This window comes from Monodon monoceros, unplaced genomic scaffold (assembly GCF_005190385.1).
Source record: "Monodon monoceros isolate NGI ecotype Baffin Bay Population unplaced genomic scaffold, NGI_Narwhal_1 Super_Scaffold_4, whole genome shotgun sequence".
Lineage (NCBI taxonomy): Eukaryota > Metazoa > Chordata > Mammalia > Artiodactyla > Monodontidae > Monodon > Monodon monoceros.
Window position 1 is genome coordinate 2,372,334 of NW_021703781.1, and position 24,268 is coordinate 2,396,601.

General features: G+C 47.4%; 1 protein-coding gene across 1 annotated transcript in view; it reads left to right on the top strand.

Annotated features, from left to right (window-relative positions):
* The first annotated feature begins 698 nt into the window (after positions 1-698).
* DISC1 (DISC1 scaffold protein) overlaps positions 699-24,268 on the top strand; it is a 355,475-nt gene continuing 331,905 nt past the window's right edge. Inside the window, exon 1 of the mRNA XM_029245025.1 lies at positions 699-896. Coding sequence (XP_029100858.1) covers positions 839-896 — 58 coding nt within the window. The 5' untranslated portion in view covers positions 699-838. The remainder of the gene's footprint in view (positions 897-24,268) is intronic.

Consider the following 24,268-nt stretch of genomic DNA (forward strand, 5'->3'; position numbering starts at 1 on the left):
GGAGCCCCTTAAGGGCAAGAACCGTGTCTGACAGGTGCGGCGTCAGCGATGCTCCAGGATCCCCCTTGAAGGAACCGAAGAGTAAAGGGACTCGAGCTCGGCACGGATCGCAGCTGTGTCCTGGGATGGCTGCCCCAAGTGGAGAGGGGGATCTGGGACCAGTCCAGTGCTGCCAGAAGATTCAAATAGTTGGACCCTCATTTCATGTTGAACTGCTCGCCCCCCTCTTTCCCGGTGTGGTCTGTCGTCTCCCCTCGTTCTCCTCCCCCCGCCCCTCTCCTCCCCTCCATCTCTTCCATCAACCCTTTGGTCACTTCCCTAATTAGTGTCTGCGAGGCACCCTCGTAGACCCGCCCCGCCCCCCGCCCCAGGAAGGCCTCCCAGTTTCTCCTTCTCCGAACCACCCGTTCTCCCCACCGCACTTCCCCTCTCGCTTTCGTCCAGCAAACGGGCGAGAGCGAAAAGCAAACTTCCCGAGGTCCGGGACGCAGGCTGTGGGCCCGCCGGCCCCAACCTCTCGCGTGCTTGTGTGCGTGCTTGTGTGCGTATGTGTGTGTGCGTGCGTATGTGCGCGTGCTGTGTGCGTATGTGTGTGTGCGTGTGTGTGTCTGTGTGTGTGTGTGCGCGCGCGCGCGTGACGGGGCCGAGGCTGGGGAGGAAACCGCCCGCGCGGCCCGTGAGGAGGAAGGAGCCTCCCCTTCCTCGCCAGCCCCCTCCCCACTTCCCGTCCGGCGCGGCCGCTCGCTTCCCCCGCCGCGGGCCTCGGGGCGCACGGAGCCCGCCGGCCGCCGCGGAGCTGGAGGCGGAGGAGGCGGAGCGTGAGGAACCGGCGGGGCCCATGCTGGGCGGGGGTCCCCAGGGCGCCCCGGCCGGTGGCGGCGGGGGCCACTGCGCAGGTAGGGGTGCTGTCACGGCGGCCCGGCGGGTCGGGGCGGGGGTCCGGCGGGGAGGGTGCGCTGTAACGTCTGGAAATCGTGCAGGTCCGGGCTGCGCCGCTGTTAACATCTTGGGTTTATGCATCCTTGTGAGGTGAGGGAAACTGAGACAGGGCGCGTGGCGCGCCGCGCTGGGGTCGACGTCGCGCCGGGTCCTCTCCGAAGACCGTGCTGAGATCCCGGGAGCCGCAGTTTTGGCAGCAGCGCCGGTCGGACCCGCCCGGGCGGGCCCCGGTGGCCGAGGAAGGCGGCCGGGGCGCGCTCGGGTTTGGATGAGCCCGGGGACCGCGCCGCCCGAACCTCGGGTCGCCGTGCGCCCTCACCCGCGCAGTCGCGGGACAGGGGACGCCCGGGCGCCCGGTGCCGAGACCGCGGCCCGACCCCGGGCCGAGTCTCGGCTTCCACCGCATCGGGGACCTGGAGGTTGGGGTGGGTTGAGAAACTTGGTGCTGGCACCGCCCCAAGTGGCCGCTCGGCGAGCAGTTTCACCTCGCGTTTCCTTGGCAGTAGTGACGCCCACGCCCGGCTCGGAGCGATCCCTCCGCTTCCACCGCCCCGAGTACGGGTCACGCTGTCTACACTCAGGGTTGACACTTAGGCCATTAAGTGCACAGCTGCTTTTCAGGAACGGCAGGACGTCTCCTACCATCCTCACTTTTAAAATACATGCAAAGGAATTTGAGACTTGGGAAGGGAATGAGGTTTGGAGTCAGGGAGTATGTGTCCTTGCTGCGTCAGAAGAGGGCCGGGCAACTTTGACAAGTCCTTTAACGTCTCTGAGCCTCGATTTCGAACCCCCAGCCCAGAGCTGAGATACACAGTAAGCTCTAAATAATCACCTCAGTTGCTCTTTTCACTAAGCAAAACCTAATTAATTTGGAGTGGTGTAGAAAAACCAGTTTGATTTAAGTATGAATAGCGGAGTTTTTTTTAAAGGAAATTTAATCTTATTAAGTTCAGGCATGGCACATGAAGTCTTTTGAGGGTCAGTCGAGACCTGAGCAAAAAGAGGCCTGGAGCTGCTTTCTAAGCTCTGTGACCTTGAGCCTCAGTTTCCTCATCTGTTTACGAAAAAGATAAAACGGGGACAGTAACGTTTTGAGCTGATAGAGCTGCCTGAGACTCAAATGAGGTAAAAGATCTGAGAGCTCCTTGAAGCATGCAAGTCACTGCTCGAATATAAGACATCACTGCTACCCAGAGGGATAAGAACGTCTGCAATTTATTTTTACCGCTTGCGGTATATGCCAGGCAGTCTATCAGGAATTGCTCTGATGAAATCTGCCCCAGACTGTTGTAAGGTAGATACTTATAATCCTCTCCCTGTACAAAGCTGAGATGCAGCGTCACCCTGCTTCTTTCCAAAGGTCACGTGGCTGTTGAGGGTACAGCTAGGATTAGAACCCTGGTGTGGGTGCCTCTCACAGCTGTGTTCTCAATCACTGGCCAAGCTGACGTCATGCAGACGAACTGTAGTTCAGAGCAGACCTGTGTTAGAACGGTTGATAATAATATACCCTGCATATTTATAGACTCTAAAATATGAGTGAATTGTTAGCCCTGGCAGAAGAGACTTTGAAATAATCTTAATTGTTTTCATCCCTATGTAAAAAGAAATCCCATTTTAAGCTGTCTTCTTGTAAAAATAAGCAGTGAAAATTTGCCGAGAAAAAACGTACTAAAACCTTCAAAGAACGTATCACAAGAACTCATCAGAAATCCCCTAAAATAATAGAGTATTGAATAAACACTTTGAGAAAAAGGAAAAAGAAAGAACTCATCAGAGATCTCAAAACTAAATAGAGTTTGCATGAATATTTTATTTTAACATAAATTTGCCAGGACCCTTAGGATGGCACAAGAGGGGTAAACTGGGATTGAGGCTTTTGGTGTCATGGTTACCTGGCAGGGCTGGGACCCAGGACATTTCTGCAAGGACCTCATTGTTCACCTGAGATGCCCCCAGAAATGGACTGTCAGGCAAAGTCTGTGCACCTGAGGGAGAGTGAGTGCCAGGTTTCTGTGTTGCAGAAACAATCCCTAATTCAACTGTTTCCCTTATTCTTTTCTTCCTCTTTTATTCTTTTTTCTTTTTCCAAAAGTAGTGGGTGCTCGTTACAGGAAGCACAGAAAACTACAAACAAGAAAAAGAACACTGAAAACCACCGTGATCCCAGCAAAGCAGACTGATAGTTTGGTGTCTCTTTTCTTGTTAGCCATTTCTGTGCCATGTTCATCAATTTCTATCTACTTCCGAAACACTGCATGCAAACTATTATTGTTTCATTAGATGACAAAAATAACAGTAGCTCATTGCTCAAACATTAGGAAAAAAAAAGCCCACATTTATTATGTTCATTAAAACTTTTCCTTTTAAAAAAATTCTTAAAATTGTGGTCGAAGAAGGATTAGCGATTAAATGGTTAATGTGTGAATTTTATTGTGATTTTGGTCAGAGTTTGATGAAAGATCTTCAGAGGGAAGAGAGGATACGGGGTGACCTTTAAATAATAAGATCTAAAGACCAGCACAGAACAAAGTTTCTGAGTATAAAATTTTTAGATTAGGATCATTCGACCAGAATTAGAATAATCTTTTTGACAATGATGATACTAATTCAGCTTATATGCCGGGTTCTCATGCAAAGCCAGCAGAGACCGGTCAGTGCTTCCAGAGATGCCCTGGGCAGCCACCCTGGGGCTGGGGCGGGTCCCCTCTGGCATAGCTGTGCCACTTTCCAGCCAGCACCATTTAGGAATGTAAGCCTTTTAGCCCTTGGGAATCTTCTCTTGTTCTCGATTTTAATGACTGTGGTGAAAATTCCTTAGCAAGTATCTTTCGTGCAACAGTCACGCAATTTAAAAAATACTTGCCACAGATGCTTTGACCATTCCAAATCCATTTTCTCTTGAAATCAGAGTTTACCAGCTGCTTCTTTGAGCACAGACTTCACCATCAGCTTCCCATCTTTTCATACCAAGTGGTAGCGGGAGAGGAGAACTGTGGCTGACCAGTGAGTGACATGGTATTTCTATTTGGCTTTGGAAGGCAGTCAGGGGCCCACATGGTGTGCTTAGCTGCCGACATGACCGTCGGTTTTCTGTCTGCTTCCTTTTATCCGGCCCTCCTTCCTTTTGGCCACTTGCCTCCTGTCGTGGCTCATAAGTGGAGGCAGAGATAGGCTTCCTGAGATCGCTAGGGTCGCTTCTTGGTCTTCGGGTGTTGTAAAACAGAATCACAGAATTTATTGCTGGAAGAAGCTTCAAACGACCAGGTGGTCAGATCTGTTGAGCTCTGGCCGGTGGGGCGCGGACAGGTGATTTCCCAGGTGCAGCTGCTGAGAAATATATATTTGGTCTTTATAATGGTAACCATAGGTGTGGGGGCCTGACCTCAGATGAGGTAATTGAAATAAATAGCCCTATATTCTTTTTTTTTTTTCTTAAATCTTATTCATTTATTTATCTTTGGCTGCATTGGGTCTTCATTGCTGTGCGTGAGCTTTCTCTATTTGCGGTGAGCGGGGGTTACTCTTCGTTGTGGTGGCTCCTGTTGTTCCGGAGCACGGGCTCTAGGCGCGCAGGCACACGGGCTTAGTTGCTCCGCGGCATGTGGGATCTTCCCGGACCAGGGCTCGAACCCACGTCCCCTGCATCGGCAGGTGGACTCTCAGCCACTGCGCCACCAGGGAAGCCCTAGGCTCTGTTTTTTTTGTTTTTTTTTTTTCCGGTACGCGGGCCTCTCACCGTTGTGTTCTCTCCCGTTGCGGAGCACAAGCTCCGGATGCACAGGCTCAGCGGCCATGGCTCACGGGCCTAGCCGCTCCGCGGCATGTGGGATCTTCCCGGACCGGGGCACGAACCTGTGTCCCCTGCATCGGCAGGCGGACTCTCAACCACTGCGCCACCAGGGAAGCCCCCCTAGACTCTATTTTTGACACAGGAGAATGTATGTTTTGCATTTATAAATGAAAGCATATCTCATCTTACTAAAATACTGATAGGCAAAGGAGGACAATTTCACAGAGGTGGAATAAGAAAAAAAGTAAAGAGAAGATAAATGGGGCCTCTGTTTCTCATACACTGGAAACATAGACTTGTGAAAGCTGTTTTGTGATTACAGATCCTCTGCTGAAAAAAAGTTTGTGTATCTCAGTACAATTCTTTTTTTTAATTAGGGTGTAATTGACACTAACATTATATTAGTTTCAGGTGCAGGACATAATGATTCGGTATTTGTATACATTGTGCAATGATCATCACAGTAAGTCTAGTTAACATTCCTCACCTTAGAAAGTTACAAAGTTGTTTTTTTTTTTTTTTTCTGATGATGAGAAGTTGTAAGGTCTCAACTCCGTACAATTTATTAATATTTCCTTGATGCTTTCATTATAACCACGAGCCGGGCATAGTGAAATGTGAGACAGCTGACCTTGGGTATAGATAATCTGCATTCAATTCAAATAGTAGATCTGACTCTTATCAATGCTTTTGTTTTCCTCTGGTTATAGAATTCGCTCGTAGAAGAGACACTAATTTATCCATTTATTCATTCCGTTGTATTTATCCGTCCAGGAACATTTATTTGGCACCTACTGTATGCATGGCACTGTGGTGTACCCAGCAGGGTGTTGAAAGATGTATCAGATTGTCCACAAGGACCATCCAGTCGAAAGGGGAGATCTAACGAAGCTTGGTACTCTTTCCGGGTGATTTAAGGCAACCCTCAGATTTTCGCAGCCACCGTTAGGACGCTTCTTCCAAAGGCATCTCAGTCCTTCCTGTGTCTTCTCAGTCCCGACAATTGTGTCAGTATTTCTCTGCTCAGTACCTCCTGCCAGCCGGGCCTGCACACTGCTGCCAGGATAATCTTCCTAAAGCAGAGATCTGATTAGGTCCCTGTTCCCCGTGCAAAGACTCAGTATGGTCCTGCAAGCAAATTCTTAGCATTCCTTTCCAGGCCTTCCATAAACAGGCCACTAAATCCCTAAAATGGATACTCTGGCCCTTTTCCTGCACACTTTATTCTGTCCACCAAGAACATGATGGAATCTGTCCTCTTTGCCCCCAGTCTCTACACATCTTGCCAGTAATACTTCCCAGCCTTCTCTGGTCCTCTGGGATCATCTACTCTTTTCCACTTCTTCTGTTACAGTTTGTTGTGTATTTAACCCGCCTTCCCAACTCCAGTGTAAACCCCTTCAACTCAAGGAAGCTCTCTGGTTTATCACCTTTCCCCTCATGTATGTAGCACATTCATGGTTTATTCCACTCTGACTGAGTTGAATTAAACGATTTATTATACTTCAGATTGAGCAATCCCATGTGTGGATTAACCCCGTCTTGTTATTTTTATGTCTTTCGAAACCAACCAAGAGTTCCAGAAGTTCATCTCAGTTCAAAAGTTTATTGAAATGCACAAATCACATTGCCGCATACCGTGGTGGCTCTTTAGATTTAAAATAAAATGTGTAGATTGTTGTCCGTACCCTTGAGAAGCCATGGTCCAGGGGAAAAAAGAGAATTAATTTTTTGAAGTTTCTGGATGCTGTTTCATCAGAATGGCAATTGGGACACACCAACATTATCAAGAAGTAAGCGGTACCTAGTAGCTACCCAGTGAATATAGGATGGATGGATAGATAGGTAGGTGAGTGGAGGAAGAAAGAAGGAATTCTTTAATTTAGAATTTATCAATTGCAATGTTTACTGCTGGGGATAACAATTTTTTTTTTTTTTGCGCTATGTGGGCCTCTCACTGTTGTGGCCCCTCCCGTTGCGGAGCACAGGCTCCGGACGCGCAGGCTCAGCGGCCATGGCTCACAGGCCCAGCCGCTCCACGGCATGTGGGATCCTCCCGGACCGGGGCACGAACCCGTCTCCCCTGCTTCGGCAGGCGGACTCTCAACCACTGCGCCACCAGGGAAGTTTTTTGAAGATAACTTAGGCAAGTATTGATTTCCACACTTGTATATAAAATGTGAGGCTCTTCATCTAGGAAGAGAGAGACTAGTCCATCTCTAGACACTCTGTGTTAATTTCCTGGCCGTGGTGTTACCGTTTAGTCAATCCAGCAGCTGGGAGGCCCACAGCTGGTGGGGGCGGAGCGAAGGGGAGGGTCTCACGCTGATCCCACACTCATGACCTCATCCTCTACCCAGCCGCCTCATTGGGTTTGGGGATTGTAGGATGAGTTCTGAACTATTTCCCAACAGGGCAGCTTTTGTGTGTCCTCCTCGGCTTGACTCAAATAGTCGTTTGAACGGAAAAATGGACAAATTCTGTCATTTTAATCCAACTGTTACATTTTCTTGACTTTAGGATTTGGGATTATCTAAGTAATTTCATTCCAATAAATACTGGAATGTTTTTGAAACTTTTTTGAAAAGCATAAGGTGATATATAAGGAAAGGTATTGATATTACACCTGTTTTTCCCAGTTTGCTGAGGTGAAGTAGGGCTCAGTGAAAATAAAATGAGATATCCCAAAGGGGTTATTTACCTTAGGCTGATCTTGGGGTACATTTATATTGACTCTGCTTTAAAAATTATTTTTAAGGAGCATAAGACCCTTTAAAAAAACAATATCCTATCCAAATTAGGAGACCGCCTTTCCCAATACAATGAATAATTATTCATCATTACAGAGCCGGGAAGGGGTGAGTCAACCAGAAATTTAGTGGAGAGAATATGCCTTTGCATTAGTCTGGGCTGAATTTCTTGTCTTATTTATCTTCTTATCATTTGTGTTAGACCCGTAGTAGGAATAGAGACTTACCGAATTGCATGGGTTTAGACTAACATTGTAATTTGACCACCATGGCGCGCAGGGGAATTGCTTCCCAACCGGTGGTGGCTCCTGAAATGTGGCATGGGAGGCTCAGGCAGCAGCTGGGTTTGGAAAGGCAGGGTAGGGCACGTGTCTTAAAGTTGCTTTTGCACGCGAACACAGTCTTGAACACACTGCATGTTCAAGATCAATACAAGTGGTGAAAATTTCTAAAGGCTCTGCCATTCACACATTGCATAAGAGAAAAACGTCAGCTGCCCATATCAAAGTACACCCTGATGATTTTAGTTTGGAGTGGCTTTAGAGGACCCAGGAAGCATGTGGGGACTGCAGCACCCCAAGCTGACCCTCCCAAAGGGCGAGGCAAAGCCCGAGAATCCAGGTGTCAGACCAAGGACCAAACACCAGCCAGGCCTGGTGGGCACACCGTCTTGGAAGCTGAGCACGGGAGCCCCCGGACCCCGCAGAGCAGACCGCCTGCCAGCGCTGCCTTGTAGAAGAGCCAGTCTGCACGCCTGCGCTGGCAGCGTGCGGAAGCTCTCCCTCCCCTGCAACGCCGCCTCCGTCCCTGGGCTCACCCCTTATGCAGGCTGGGCTTGTGTCTCACAACACAGGCAGCATATCGGGGCCCCATCTCAGGCTTGTGTCTCACAACACAGGCACTGCCCCTGTGTTTGGCACTGCCCCTGCCCCTCCAGAGCCTATCACCCAGGATGTTCATCAGGTATCAAGATGTACTGTGAATTTCTGAAACATGGACCAATGCACCTTTTAATGGAAGTGCAGAGGTGGGTGGCAGATTTCTTTTAAATTGTGATCAATTACTCGTCATTGATGTGGGTAAGTGATGGTTAACTGTGACTGGCCGAGTGGCCGGATGGATAGGACTGAGAGTCAGGACCCTGGGCAAGTCCTTTAATCTCTCTGAATCTTAGTGTCCTTCCTTGTCAGCCCTCAGTGTAGAATTTTGGTAAAGGTCTAATCCGATCATTTATATGATCATCATAATCTGTACTGTTTACGTGTAAAGCATCGTCTTGATGGTAAACTCGCTAATATCGCCTCTAACATCAATCCTGCCTGTGATCTCAGTTTGCCTTATAGCTTGTCCCTCACACCCTAATCCAGGTCCCTGATCCTTTAACTGAATCTAATCCAGGTCCCTGATCCTTTAACTGAATCGCATTAGTGTTTCTGCAGCAAAATAGATGCTCGTGCCCTTAACTCAGTGGGATGGATAGACTCTCCATCGCCTTACATCTGTCCACACGAGGGCTTGCAGACTCCTGCAGGATGCGTGAGGGGAAGCTCGCGGTTCTCGATGATGCATTACGAGCTTGTACTTAATCGTTGTTGTACTCGTTTTGCTTCTTCTCCTCCCCTTCCCCTCATTTTCTCCTGCTGCATTTCCAATTCGTAGCCTCAGTGGCTGTTGTGTTATCTCTGCTCTTCCCGAGATGGGCCCCCCGATGTGCTGCCTGTGTTGTGAGACACAAGCCCAGCCTGCATAAGGGGTGAGCCCAGGGACGGAGGCGGCGTTGCAGGGGAGGGAGAGCTTCCGCACGCTGCCAGTGCAGGAGTGCAGACTGGCTCTTCTACAAGGCAGCGCTGGCAGGCGGTCTGCTCTGCGGGGTCCGGGGGCTCCCGTGCTCAGCTTCCAAGACGGTGTGCCCACCAGGCCTGGCTGGTGTTTGGTCCTTGGTCTGACACCTGGATTCTCGGGCTTTGCCTCGCCCTTTGGGAGGGCCGGGTTGTGTAGTCTGCCTTGCACTGGCTTTGACTCTGCTCTTTTTTTTTTTTTTTGCGGTACGCGGGCCTCTCACTGTTGTGGCCTCTCTCGCTGCGGAGCACAGGCTCCGGACGCGCAGGCTCAGCGGCCATGGCTCACGGGTCCAGCCGCTCCGCGGCATGTGGGATCTTCCCGGACCGGGACCCGAACCCGTGTCCCCTGCATCGTCAGGCGGACTCTCAACCACTGCGCCACCAGGAAAGCCCTGACTCTGTTCTTGATGCTGCTGCCTCTTGGATCAATCCTTGGGGGCCACATTTTGCAGCCCGAGGGCAAACGATGCTCCACCCTCTAATCCTCCCGGGCTCCAGAGCCCCTGCTTGTCTTGGAGGGAGCCATAGACAACTGCTGTCATTGATAAGCTGGAAGGAAGAGGGGTTGGAACTGTCAAGGTGCCCCCTTAAATGTCCACCCCCGCCGGCAGCCAGGGTGGGCGATGCCTTTGGCTCCTGTGTTGCTGTCTTGGGCTGTGAGCGCTCGAGGGGGCTGCTGGTGACGAGGAAGCTTCGCATGGCTGATAGATAGCAAATGATCACGGAGAGTGAAGGTGGTGTAACAGAGCACTTGAGGGTTGGCTCTGGGAAGGGAATTCTGGAATTCTGGTCTTAGAGCCAGTCGATCTTTGCCTTTTCAAGGTGTAATTTAATTTTGGGTTTGTCTTTATAAAATTTTCATCTACATGAAATGTACATTCTCCGTTCTCTCTGCAAGATGCTCCACCGATTGGATTTTGGTTTCTTGGAATCCCCTCTGATAGTTTGCCTCTCCTGTTGCAGGAAATTCCCCGCTCTTGCTGGTATCATCTCACACCCAAAGAGGGCATTCTAACCTTAGAAGAGGCTCAGCTCAGCAGCGCGCCTGCCATGCCTTTCTCTCTAAGCTTAGAGTTTGGCCTCTCCCTTGGCTTCTCAGGTGTTTTGGCTGCAGGGAAGAAATCGGCACAGTCCACGCTTATTTAATAAGACCGTTATGGAAGTGAACCCAACCTGAGTGCTGGCGGGGACAAAGGGGGACCCGGCTGCTTGCTCTGCCACCAAACCTCACCAGCTCCCTGTAAATTTCTGGAGCTGTCACTTGTGAGCTGTTTTCGCTGAGGGAGAACTACTGTGAGGCTGGGGACTTGGCAGTCTAGTTGGCAAATCCTCTGGGTGTTCTTTCAGCATTGTCTGCAGGGACTGTAGGAGTCAAAGGCGCTTCAGTGCAAAGATAATGCCAGATTGTTCCCTGGAACCCCAAAGGAGCCAGAGTCAAAGGGGCTTTTTGTTTCCCCAGGAGAAAAACCCACAGGAAGTCCCAGCTTCCGATGCTCCTCTGCAGTCTCATTGCCCATCAGTGCTGACTGTGCTTCGGCCTCCTTTGAGGGAGGCAGTAACTTGAACAGAAAATAAATAAATGGAAGGATGCCGTTCTCCGTGGCCGGGGTGGTGCACACATGTTGGGCACATGAGCATGCAGGCTGGGCCCTTCCCCCAGGCCTGGGGCCCAGGTTCCCCCTGCAGAGAGGGCCCGACTGGTGAACCGAACGTAGTCATGGTCACTTCATGCTGTTCTTGTAACAGAGAAGAGCCAAATCTGACTCCATGTTGGATCTGTTTCTGTTACTTTAACCTTTGCTTTCCGCTGCTTTGGTTCACTAAAAGGATCCTGTCTATACATAATGGCCCGCCTCAGGGAACCCTGCCCCTCTGCCTGAAGGTTAAACCAAAGTGCCTTTGTTCAGGGCAACCTCTGGACCCTGTCCACCTGTGCATGGCTGCAAGAAAGAAGAAGTTAACACACCCTCTGCCCGAGGCTGGCCATTCCAGGGGATATTTACAAAACTTACGGCCTTTTTACTTTACTTCCTCACCCCCTCCCCCTCTCTGTGCTATAAAAGAAACTGGCATCCAGACCGCAATACAATAGTTATTTTGAGACTTTATTCTGCCATCTTCTCGGTCTGCCGGCTGTCCGAATAACGTCGTCTTCCCTGCCTCAACGCCTCGTCTCCTGATTTATTGGCCTGTCGTGTGGTGAACAGAGCGAGCTTGGACTCGGTGACATTCTGAGAATCAACTGTGGTCACGTGAGTAAAGATCTGAGCCCGGCCTCTGCCCCATCGTCGGCCCTCAATGGGGCTAACGTTAGATTTCAAATTTCTACCAGCAGTTCTGTCACTTACCAGGTATATGACCAGGAGCAAGCCATTTAATTTCTCTTCGGCTGTAAACTGGGCAATAATAGTGCTTATTTCATAGAACCATTGTGAGGATTATATAAGACACACACAAAGGGCTTAGAAAATACTAGCTTATTAGAACAGGTGGGCTGCGGCCTAGAGCTGTGCGGGCCATGTCCAGCCAGGAGTACACGTGAGGGCCCAGGGGGTAGTGGGGCTGACCCCCGGCCTGGGCCCGGTGCTGAGGAAGGGGTGCCTTCTTCCAATTCATCAGCTCAGAGGGGCCACCTTTTTCTAATTTATCCTCCCAGAGGGAACATCTTTTTATAGTTCATCACCCCAGAGCGGGTGCCTTTTAAAAAATTTGCACAGTGGCACCATGTGTGGTAGCTGCAGCCCTGTGGACAAAAGAAAGATGCTATTATTAGTGTAGCACACAGACCCTTCTGGAGGGAGAGCGTGTATTGCATGCTTTACCTGGCTCCAGCTTGGTCATTTTACTTTTATTTCAGTGATATGATTACCATAGTCAGAGGAGCAATTTTGCTATTTCCTCAATTCTAAATTTTCTCTAGAATTTTCCTTGAGGCCAAGGGCTATAATTTCCTGCCTTCCAAGGCCCCCTCGTCACCACTGCCTTTCACCTGTCCTCTGGAATGCACATTTTTTTTACACATCTTTATTGGAGTATAATTGCTTTACAATGGTGTGTTAGTTTCTGCTGTATAACAAACTGAATCAGCTATACATATACATATATCCCCATATCTCCTCCCTCTTGCGTCTCCGTCCCACCCTCCCTATCCCACCCCTCTAGGTGGCCACAGAGCACCGAGCTGATCGCCCTGTGCTATGTGGCTGCTTCCCACTAGCTATCTGTTTTACATTTGGGAGTGTATATATGTCCGTGCCACTCTCTCACTTTGTCCCAGCTTCCCCTTCCCCCTCCCCGTGTCCTCAAGCCCATTCTCTATGTCTGCTGTCTTTGGAATGCACATTTGTTAACACAGGTTGGAAAAGAATGGGTAAGAGTGTCAGCTGGGTGCTGGTTATTGACTCTTGGCCTCTCACCCATCCTTCGGTGCTTTGCACTTTACTGCTGGGGCTGGGAGTCAGACACATCCCTGGCTCCATTGCCAGCTCCCTTCCTGTTAAATTCTGCTAACTGGAGGTAGTGGTGGGAGACCAGAGGCAGGAGGGAGAGAAAGCTTCCTGATTCGGGTTTTACAGTGGGGCAGTTGCAGGCAAGGATGGGTGATTTGGGCTCCAGCAGCCCTGACAGGTAAGCCCTTTCCCCAGGCTCCAGAACCGATGGGCACGGGCTCTGCAACAGTCCAGCAGACTGAGCAGCCTCAGGGATGCAGCCCGGAGCACCAGTGTCTGACTTCTAGCTATTATCCCTTCTAGCTCTCCTTCTTCTTTGTGCTTTTCCAGTTCTTTCCATACCTTTGTGACCAACTCCCTGTATTAAACGTCCTCTGGTTGGCATACCTGGAGTGGTCTCAGTTTCCTGCACCTTGTGTGTGGTCTCTGTGGATCTGTTGGGTGCTTAGGGCTGGGTCCACCCCCCAGGATCTCTTCCTTCCTGTTTCCGTCTTCACACGTGTCAGCATTACTGCCGTAGCCTTTACAATAGGTTTTCAGCCTCTAGCCTCTTTCTAATCATGGTGTCATTATAGTCAGATTAATTTTCCTAAAACTCTAGTTCACCCAACTCACACCTCTGCTCAAAACCCTGCCTTTGGGCTTCCCTGGTGGCGCAGTGGTTGAGAGTCCGCCTGACGATGCAGGGGACACGGGTTCGGGCCCCGGTCTGGGAAGATCCCGCATGCCGCGGAGCGGCTGGGCCCGTGAGCCATGGCCGCTGAGCCTGCGCGTCCGGATCCTGTGCTCCGCAACGGGAGGGGCCACAACAGTGAGAGGCCCGTGTACCGCAATAAAAACCAAAACCAAACCAAAACAAAAAACCCTGCCTTTACAGCCGTTTGATAAGGGTCTAGTCACCTATGACCTAAACCCCATTGGTGAGCGTCATAACATGGCACCGTCTCCACAATCTTAACAACAGTGTACAGGTCCGTATACTCCGAGGGTCGTTCTTTCGCCCTGGCTGGGGGGCAGGCAGTTGGCTCAGTGGCAGACACACCCATAGTCGTGTGACTGTGAGAAAGGTTGCAGAGCCTGCTGGTGGCTTCTGCTGTATCTCCTTCCCTCCCCTCACCGGTTCCTGTTCAAGTCAGGCCGGGGCCTTTAGGACAGGGCCTTAGGTTGCACTGGCCCCTCTTCCTCTCCTGGAGGACAGCAGTCAGTGTACAAGGTCGGCCCGATGTCCCGGGATTAGGGAGGTGGAGTCCAGGAAGCTTAAACCGTGTCACTTCTTATAAACTGATAGAAATAGATTATGGTGAAAAGTGCAGATGAACTGTGAGCCTAGATGAGATTGTCATTGTCTTGGGACGGGAGGTTTCTCACCCCCATAAAATTTTCTGACTTCTTTGAAGTAATGTTTTTAGGAAATTCCAGAGCAGAGGGGCTGGGAAGAATCTCTTAATGGAAATGAAAGGGGACGTTATAAGGTCAACTGAAGGAAAAATATTATGGTTAATGTTCAAACGTAGCTTTATTGTTTTTATGTAAAAGACAAAACATAGGCATTATAAAACATCAAGCAAGCCTGAAAAATACACGGTACAAGAAGTGATCACTGAAGCCTCACCTTCCTCACTGAATGCTTTAGTGAGCATCCTTCTGGAGGGTTTTCAGGCCTGTGTTATACACACATGCAGTTCTACAGAGGTGGGATTATGTCCCCTTGTTTTCTAATCTATTTTTTCCCATTAATTAGTACAGCACAGAAATGTTTTCATGTCAGTAAATATTGCTTTACTTTATTATTTCTAATGGCTACACAATATCCCATGTTTGCCCTGTTGATTACTCACCCAGCCACATTAAACTGGAATGTTTACGGTCGTCCCCCCTTAGAACATGCTAGCTTTTATTAAGTTCCTGTGTTTACGGTGATGCTGGGAATCTAAGAGGTATTCTGAGATATCAGTGCTTAGAACATCAGAAGTGTGGTTCTCTGCTGGGTGAAGTTCACTTCTCCCTCCGTTTACTGCTGGCTACCCTAAGGCACCGCTCGGATGGAGGGGATGCTCTGCCTTACACTGCCGTCCAGGGACTCAGGCTGACAAAGGCCCTGCCACCTTTAGCATGTGGCTTCCAAGGGTGCCCTGGCCTTTGCCACCCAGCCAGCGGATAGTGGAAAAGAGAGAGCAGAAGACTTCCTAGGGGCTGTTCAAGGATCACAACTGGAAGTGGCTGACCCTGCTTTTGCCCACATCCCATTCGCTAGGGTTGAGTCACACGGCCACAGGAAGCTGCAAGGGAGGCTGGGAAATTCTCTTAGCTGGGTATGAGGGAGGAAAAGACCTCCGTTTGGTGAACAGCAACCAGTCTCTACTAGAGCTCCCCCTAGTGGTCTCCAAATCCTGGTTCTCTTTTCCTCTCACATCCGGAAACCGCACCGCCCGCCCGCCGCCGCCGCCGCCGCCCCCCCCCCACCCGCCCCCCGCAAGGAGACACCATGCGGCCCTTGCAGTCATTGCAGATGGCTTTTCTCCTTTCTGTCTAAATGAGGATCCCGGCTTAACGAGCCTTACTAAATGAGCTTCTGTGACTTATGAACTAAAAAGGAATAAGTTATTTACCTCCTCCTTAGCCCCTCCCAATTTTCAGTGATGGAGCAGAGACAGGATGACACAAGACTAAAAACTCCCCTTTGAACAGGGTGAAATAGGAGATTGACCGTAGTCATGTGCATCTCCAGGTTCAAAGCAATCCTGGAAGACAGTGGGTAGGCAAGGTGAAGGCCCCCTGCCAGGGAGTGGGAGAACTTTCTCCACGGGGCCTTGATTCTGCTCTCTGAGAGGGAGTCTTTTTGTTAATTGTCTGCATGGCCCCTGGCTCTGTGCTGCCAGGTTCATCCTGTCCTTCAGTCTCCATGGCAACATTTGAAGCGTTGCTGGGGAGTCGGCCATCTTTACGAGGGCGAGGGCGTGCACAGCTTTTTCCGCCCTCTGTTTAGTGGCCTGAGGTTTTTAAAGGCTTGTATAGACTCTTTATTCAAAGTCCAGGCTCATGATGTCTTAGGCCGTACATTTCTGTCAACAACTTAGTAGGATTCTCTTCTGTTTTCTTCCATTAAGTTCGTTATACCAATGGCTAATCCCAAAGTTTTTTCTTAGACGTTATTGTCAGGCTTGATTTATTATATAACTGTATCACCCCATACCCTTCCTTCTCAACTAAATGGTGGTTACCTTGACGCCCTCAGATTCAGATGGGAAGGCATCACTCTTGATCAGTTCTTTGCCACAGGGCTGAGGCTTTGGGCCTTTGTCACTTATAAGCTTTTTCAATCTTATTTCTTAGTGTTTGAGACAGTCAGGTTTTCCAACCCTTCAGGCACACAAATTGATGGATTCTATCCTCTTTCATTTACGCCTGCAAACCAACAAATTCTTGACCGATCATATCTTTTTCTTTAAAATTACTTTAATATCATCTTTACTATTGCTTTTATTTTATTACTAATTCTCTACTTTCCCATTTCCCCCACTGGAGCCGCCAGCTTGGTAGACACTAGGTCTTTCTTAGTTACTGCAGGTGATGATTTTACCAAACATTTTGCCATTGCATAACTTGGATCTCCATTTTTCCAGTCTCTGATATCAGTTTCCTTGCTGTCCACTGCTTGGTTGTTAAGCCAGTACCGCTTATTTTATTGGTGCCTACTTTAAGCCACCAATTTTTCTACTAGTTAACCCCTGCTATTGTAATATAAAAACTAAATTCTCAGTAGCATAGCACTTTCAAAGTTTGTTTCTTGCTGATATAAATTACATTTTGAGGCAAGGCTGTTGGTGATGGGGTTTGGGAGGGGAGGGCATTCAGGGAGTCAGGTGGACCAGTGCACGTCCATTTCAACCTGCGGCTTCCAAAGTCTCCTTAGAGCCTTGACATTTAATCGATAGAGGAAGAAGGACTGTGAGATGACTACAAAGGAGGTTTTTATTAGCTAGGGCTGGAAGGGGTGGCCATCATTTCTGTCCACAATTTTATTGACCAGAACTCAGTTACATGGCTGCACATAATTTCAAGGGAAGCTGGGAAGTGTGTTCAACTGTGTGTCTCAGAGAAAAGGGAAATGGGCTGGTGAATAGCTATCAGTTTCTGCTTGGATGCCTATGTAGCAGAGACTCTTTTAAAGACCATATATATATGAACTACTTTAATTCTGTGAGATAGAAACTGTTGATATCCTCATTTTACAGATGGGAAATTGAGGCACTGGGAGCTTAAATAACTCCCCAAAGGTCACACAGCTAACCAGTGGTGGAGACAGGATTTGAATCCAGACTACCTTGTCTGGCCCTATTCACTACTCTATACTGATAACGTAGAATATTGTTAAAACTTAAAAGTTAAATGTAAAAAACGATAAAGGTAAAGATCACAGATTTAAAGGTTAAAAAGTGAGAATTAGAAGTGATACATTTAAAAATTACATAAAATAAAGAGAAATAACTATAATTGAGAAGCAAAGAATACAAGCTTAAAAGAATGATACACAGCCTTCAATGTAAATGAGGGTAAAATGTGGTAAATGAAACACAATGGATAAAGATGAAAGAAAGTGGAAATTAGGTAAAAAAAAACTTATAAAGTAACTGGAAACTGAAAAAAAGCCCATAGATGAAGTGAGAAAATAGTGAAATAATACAAAAGAATAAAAATATTGAATAAGAGAAAGTAAGAGTTAAATAAGTGAAACTCAAAATATGAAGAAAGGCAAACTCAGGACTCATTTAGTGAGACACAATACAGCTAAGGTTCAAAACAACGAAAATAGAAGTTTCCTGTAGGCAAAATAAGAAGAAAGTTAAACTGCAAATGATAAATGAAACTAAAATAATAGAAAAATGACACACTCTTTAGAAGACAATTGGGATTTAAAAAAGAAATTCACAGAAACAGGTAAAAAAAGTAGCAGTGTAAATCCTGCTCTCAGAGTGCTCCAATCTGAATCCACACCTGTGATTAGGGGTCCCCAGTAGACATTCTCATGGCTGGGAGCTGAGGGGTAGAAGGGGACCTGGGATCTCCCCTCCTTTACAGACCCTACAGTGCCTGAGTGGAGTGATGTCAGCAAAATGGGGGAGTAGGAAGCGCCAGGCCCTTGTTCCTCCATGGGAAGTTTAAAAACAAACAAACAACAAATAACAGTTAGAGACCAGCTCAAACAACTTTACAGGAGCTCTGAAGAACAGTCAGAGGACTACAGCAACTAAGTAAATGCCCAGAGAACAAAGAGCCACCTTCAAGATGGTAGGCTCTACAGAATTTAAATGATAAATGCATAAGGAATAATTATAAATCTATTTGAATGAGCACACAGTGTATAAAGATGTAATTTGTGACATCAGGAATGCAGAGAGGGGGATGGAGCTGTGTGGAAGTAGAGTTTGTGTTCCCTATAGAAGTTAAGTTGGTATCAATTCAAATTAGATTATTATAACTTTAGATTTTATACGTAATCTTCCTGGTAGCCACAAAGAAAATATCTATAAAATACACATAAAAGGAAATGAGAAGGGAATCAAAATGTGGCACTAGACACAAAGGAAGGCAATAAAGGAGGAGATGAAGGGCAAAAAAGCTATCAGACATGCAGAAAACAAATAGCAAAACCGCAGAAGTAATTCCTTCCTGATCAGTAATTACCTTAAACGTAAATAGGTTAAACTCCTCAGTCAAAAGGCGTAGATTGGCAGAATGGATAAAAAACCACGATCCGGTTACATGCTGTCTATAAGAGACTTACTTTAGGTCTAAGGACACACAGAGAGTGAAACTGAAAAGGTGGAGAAAGAAATCCCCTGCAAATAGTAAGCAAAAGGGAGCTGGGGTATCAGTACTAGTAATATCAGACAGAATAGACTTTAAGCGAGAAACTGTTACAAGAAACAAAGGACATTATATATTGACGAAAGGGTCAATTCACCAAGAAGATATGATAATTATAAGCATATATGTACCAAATATCAGAGCTCCAAAAGGTATGATGCCAACATTGACAGAACTGAAGGGAGGAATAGCTCTAGGGTACCGCGCCTGTGCAGTGCAGCAGGCAGGCCAGCCTCCCTCACGTTCCCCACACCCCTCGATGTGGGCACCTGTGTCTCTAGGAGCTCCCTGCTGCCTGCTGGCGTTTGAGTCCCCGTGCTGCACGTGAATTCTGACCTTGGCTACCCTGTCCCTCCTACTTGGTGATCAGCATATTCCCACCTTGGTTGTGTCACCTCCCACCCTGCTGCCTGAAAGGCCTCTCTTTCCTCCAAACTCCATCCCCCTCTAGGGAGGTTTTTATGAGCCCAAATTAATGACTTACATCACTCACCCCTAGCCTGGGGCACAGATTGTCTGTACCTCTCATTTACCAAATCATGTTTGCATTTATCTGACACGTGTATTTCTTTCTTTTTTAAATTTAATTTAGTTTACTTTGTGTGTGTGTGTTTTTCCAGCATCATGATTTAATTAAGGGAGCATGTTCATTGTAGAGAATATACTGATGATTGTAAATATGACTCCTCGTTACAGCCTTAAAATTTTTGAAACACCAAAGCACAAAGATGTCAATTATATATCCAAACTACAGGTACAAAACAAGTACATGTATTTTCCGTGCTCCAAAATTGAGTGCACACTGTACTGTCATAGGGAAGAGGTTTACAAATGAAGACCTGACAATAAAGTACTCAAGATTGATATACCAAAATGAAATATAAAATAGAGTTTATAAAAACAAGTTTGACAATAGCAGAGTTGACCCTTTTCATCTCTGAGCAAAAATGCATTTCATGATACATACCCTCTCCTAAAATGAATAAAATGGTCACTTAAGAATGCTCTATTGGGCTTCCCTGGTGGCACAGTGGTTGAGAGTCCGCCTGCTGATGCAGGGGACACGGGTTCGTGCCCCGGTCCGGGAGGATCCCACGTGCCACAGAGCGGCTGGGCCCGTGAGCCATGGCCGCTGAGCCTGCGCGTCCGGAGCCTGTGTTCCGCAACGGGAGAGGCCACAACAGTGAGAGGCCCGCGTACCGCAAGAAAAAAAAAAGAATGTTCTATTTATTTTCTCTATACTACAACATTTTCCATGTCTTTTGAAAAAAAAATATTGTGCGGGAACTGTGGGATAAGCATGCACGTGGATGGAACAGCACGATTGCACTGGTCCTTACGACTCACTTCTAGATAAGGAGAAAGTGTTCCTCATTAGTATGGCCCAGTCTTAGCCAATATTCAGTTTGGAAAGACACTGGGTTAAGATCAGAATGATCTGAGATTCCAAGTTCTAGAATTGATGATTTTATATGCCATTGTATTAGGTTTCTTTTTTTTTTTTAATTTTTATTGGAGTATAATTCAACTACAGTGTTGTGTTAGTTTCTACTGTACAGTAAAGTGAATTGGCCAGACATACACATATATCCACTCTTCTTTACATTCCCCTCCCATACAGGTCATTATAGAGTATTGAGAAGAGCTCCCCGAGCTACACAGCAGGTCCCTATCAGTTATCTACCCGTACGTATAGTAGTACGTATATATCAGTCCCAGTCTCCCAACCATGTATTTCTATTTTGTCTATTTGTTTGATAGGTCTTGAGTTCCTTGGGAGTGAATGCTTCTTTGTCACTGGCACTCAGCACTGTAACCTGAATGTAGAATCTTATTTTTCTGTTGAATCAATAGATGTTTTTTAAAAATTAGGCCTAGGGACTTCCCTGGTGGTCCAGTGGTTAAGACTTCGCCTTCCAATGCAGCGAGTGCGGGTTCAATCCCTGGTCGGGGAGCTAAGATCCCACATGCCTCACGGCCAAAAAAACCAAACATAAAAAACAGAAGCAATATTGTAACAAATTCAATAAAGACTTTAAAAATGGCCCACATAAAAAAAAATCTTAAAAAAAAAATTAGGCCCAAACACTGATCTTAACCCTAAGGATTAGCTAATGGGAGCATCACAGATTTGAAGTTGGACAGACAGAGTTAAGCTACTTAATTTTGTGAGCCTCGGTTTCCTTATTTTTGGATCTGGAGGTCCATTTTTTGTGCCTCTGCTATGTATCAGGCCATATGCTAATGCTCTTGCTTAAGTGTCATAACAACCTAAGGAGTGGGGTACCATTCTCATCCCCATTTTTCTGATGAGAGAACTGAGGCCCAGAGACATTAAGTAACTTGCCAGAGTTACCCAACTCATAAATGGAAGAGCTAGAATTTGAACCCAGGTCCCCCAACTCCTTTGCTTATTTTTATTGTAAATATCCACAAGTACCTACTGTTCAATCCTTCAACTTCTTAAGCTTGTCTGTGATCTAAGTTGAAGCCCTCCCCCAGTGGTAGCTCTGGTGGGCAGAACGATGCCCCTTCAAAGATGTGTTCATCCGAATCCCTGGAACCTGGGAATATGTTGCCTTACATGGCCAATGGGACTTTGTAGATGTGATTACGTTAAGACTCGAGATGAGGAAACCATCATGGATTATCCTGGTGCACCCGATGTGCTCACAGGGTCCTTAGAGGGGGACAGGGAAGGCAGGAGTCAAAGAGACAGATTAGAAGATGCTCTGCTGCTGGTTTTTATTAGAGATTTAAAAAAATTTTTATTTATTTCGTTCATTTATTTTTGACTGCGTTGGGTCTTCGTTGCTGCACGGGCTTTCTCTAGTTGCGGCAAGTGGGGCCTGCTCTTCATGGTGGTGCATGGGCTTCTCATTGCGGTGGCTTCTCTTGTTGTGGAGCACGGGCTCTAGGCACGTGGGCTTCAGTAGTTGTGGCTCGCGGTCTCAGTAGTTGTGGCTCACGGGCTCTAGAGCACAGGCTCAGTAGCTGTGGTGCATGGGCTTAGTTGCTCAGCGGCATGTGGGATCTTCCCGGACCAGGGCTCGAACCCGTGTCCCGTGCGTTGGCAGGTGGATTCTTAACCACTGCGCCACCAGAGAAGCCCCTCTGCTGCTGGTTTTGAAGATGGAGGATGGAGCCCCAAACCAAGGAATTCAGGCAGCTTCTAAAAGCTGGAAAAGTCAAGAAACCAGATTTTCCCTTAGAGCCTCCACAGGGAAAGTAACCCTGCTGGCACCTCGATTTTAGCCCAGTGATAACCATTTTGGATTTCTGACCTCCAGAACTGTGAGGTAATAATTTGCGTTCCTTCAAACTATTAAGTTTGCAGTGATTTGTTATGGCAGCGATTAGGAAACTAACACAGTGGTGTTTTTGCTTTCCTTGCCGTCCTTTCCTTCACATCTTTCCCTCCCTCTGTCCACCTTCCAAGTGGTGTTCCGGTGCCCTACTTCACCAGCTGGGTCATCACTTCCCGTGGGTGTGGAAAAGTTCTCGCTTCTGCTTAAGGCCACGCCATGCGGATTACCTTCCTGGCTGTTTTCTCTTTTAAGGTGGTGTCAAGAAAGGAAAAGAATGGTCCAAATGTGGTTAAGGCTCTCCAGTGCAAGCCAAGATCATGCTTAATATTGGTGCCTACATCACATCACACTGGCCACTCAGGTTGAGTTTATTAACTGTAACCCCTAAGCTTTTCATATCATATTAAAGCAAGAGACCTTATGAATTGTTCTTATAGAATGTCTGCCATCTTGGGTCATGTAGCTTTGGGCTCAAAGAGGGGAAAAAATGTACTGATTTAATCTCTCCAGGGAAAGATGTAAAGACCAGGCTAATAAGGAGAGACAGATTGAATGCTGAGAGGAAGATGGCAAATTCTAGAGCTAATCTAATTAAAGGGCTATGAGAACTTTTCACTGGTGCATATATAAAACATGACAATCAGTGTCAGCTAAGAAACCCTCAGCAAATATCCAATCTCATTATTTTTTTCAGCATGACATAGAAAGGTTATTTTATTTTATTTTTTTTTGCGGTACGTGGGCCTCTCACTATTGTGGCCTCTCCTGTTGCGGAGCACAGGCTCCGGACTCGCAGGCTCAGCGGCCATGGCTCATGGGCCCAGCCGCTCCGCGGCATGTGGGATCTTCCCGGACTGGGGCACGAACCTGTGTCCCCTGCATCGGCAGGCGGACCCCCAATCACTGAGCCACCAGGGAAGCCCAGAAAGGTTATTTTTAAACAAATACTGGTATGATACAAAAGAAGCTGAGGGAAGCGGGGAGACCCAGGGTAGGTCCTTGCCCATCCTCTATGCCACCCCCTCCTGCTGTTCCAGCGCCACTGTTCAGAGGGCATGGGATCTCCCAGCCATTTCCATCCGTGACACATCTGTGACGCTGCCAGGTTGAAGAGTAGGGTAAAATGCTGTCAGGGAGAAGAAAAGGCTTTCATCCTCCCAGGCATTAGGGACTCAGAGGATGACTGGAAACCTGAGAATCTGGAGAGGAGAGTTCAGGGCTAGCTTCAGAGAAGGAGGTTGGCGAGATTATTGAGAACTCTCAATAGTTCTGTCCGCAAGAGGGAAGAGATATGGGAACAGATGTATATGTGTATTCACTTTGTTGTAGAGCAGAAACTAACACACCATTGTAAAGCAGTTATACTCCAATAAAGATGTTTAAAAGAAGATTGGATGACTAAACAGAAAAAAAAAATTCAAAACGGCTGAGCCCTGAACCCTCTGGGCTTCCTAGAATTTTGTATTTCAGTGTTTATGCATTCCCAGGAAAACGTTTCAAACAATGCAGCTAAGATGCTATACCTCCGAAGCGGCTAAACCGGTTGGCTCCCTGGCTGTGATCACCTTGCACACTTGGTAGAAGGAAGGCAGGGCAGGAACGCGTGTCCTAAAGCAAGTCCTTGCAGAACAACTAGGAGTTAGTGCCCCTAAAAGAAGGAGGAAAGCAATTGGTGAGATGATCTCCATTAACTTTAAGTTACCCAAGAGGACCACGGAGGTCTGGTTTGGATAAATCTGGGGCAGTCCAAAGGTTGCCAAGGGATAGAGGAAGAAAATTTTAATTTGCACACTTCGGCTTTGTCGTCTGTCTGATCCGTTTGGAGGTTACCTAGTGGCAGAAGCAGGGCTTCAATGCGTTCTCACCTTCAGTGACCTTTCCTCAGCTCTCCATCCCTGATCACTACAGGGAAGTTATCTTGCTCGTATGATCTGTGTTGTGTTAACACACACACAGAGTGATTGCCATTTTAACGTCCCCTGGATGTGCTTCATGCTCGCTGAGTTAAATTGCTTTCTACTTTGGTAAATCCAATTCAGATTTCTAACTGACCATAGGTTAAAGTTTTAATTTAAAATTCCATTTCTTTTAAAAATTAGCAATTCAGATTTTGCAAGGTTGGTGAGGCAGCTCAGATCCTGAGACTGTTGCTGTTGGAAGGGGCCTTAGCTGTCATCTGTCCTGAGGGATGCCTTGTCGAATTCTTCTGGGGGCAGAATAGTCACTACTTCAAATAGATTACGCGTAACGAGGTAAATGAAAATGCTTTGTAAACTGTAGCGCATTCAACAGGTGTAACTATTTTTTTAATCGAAGT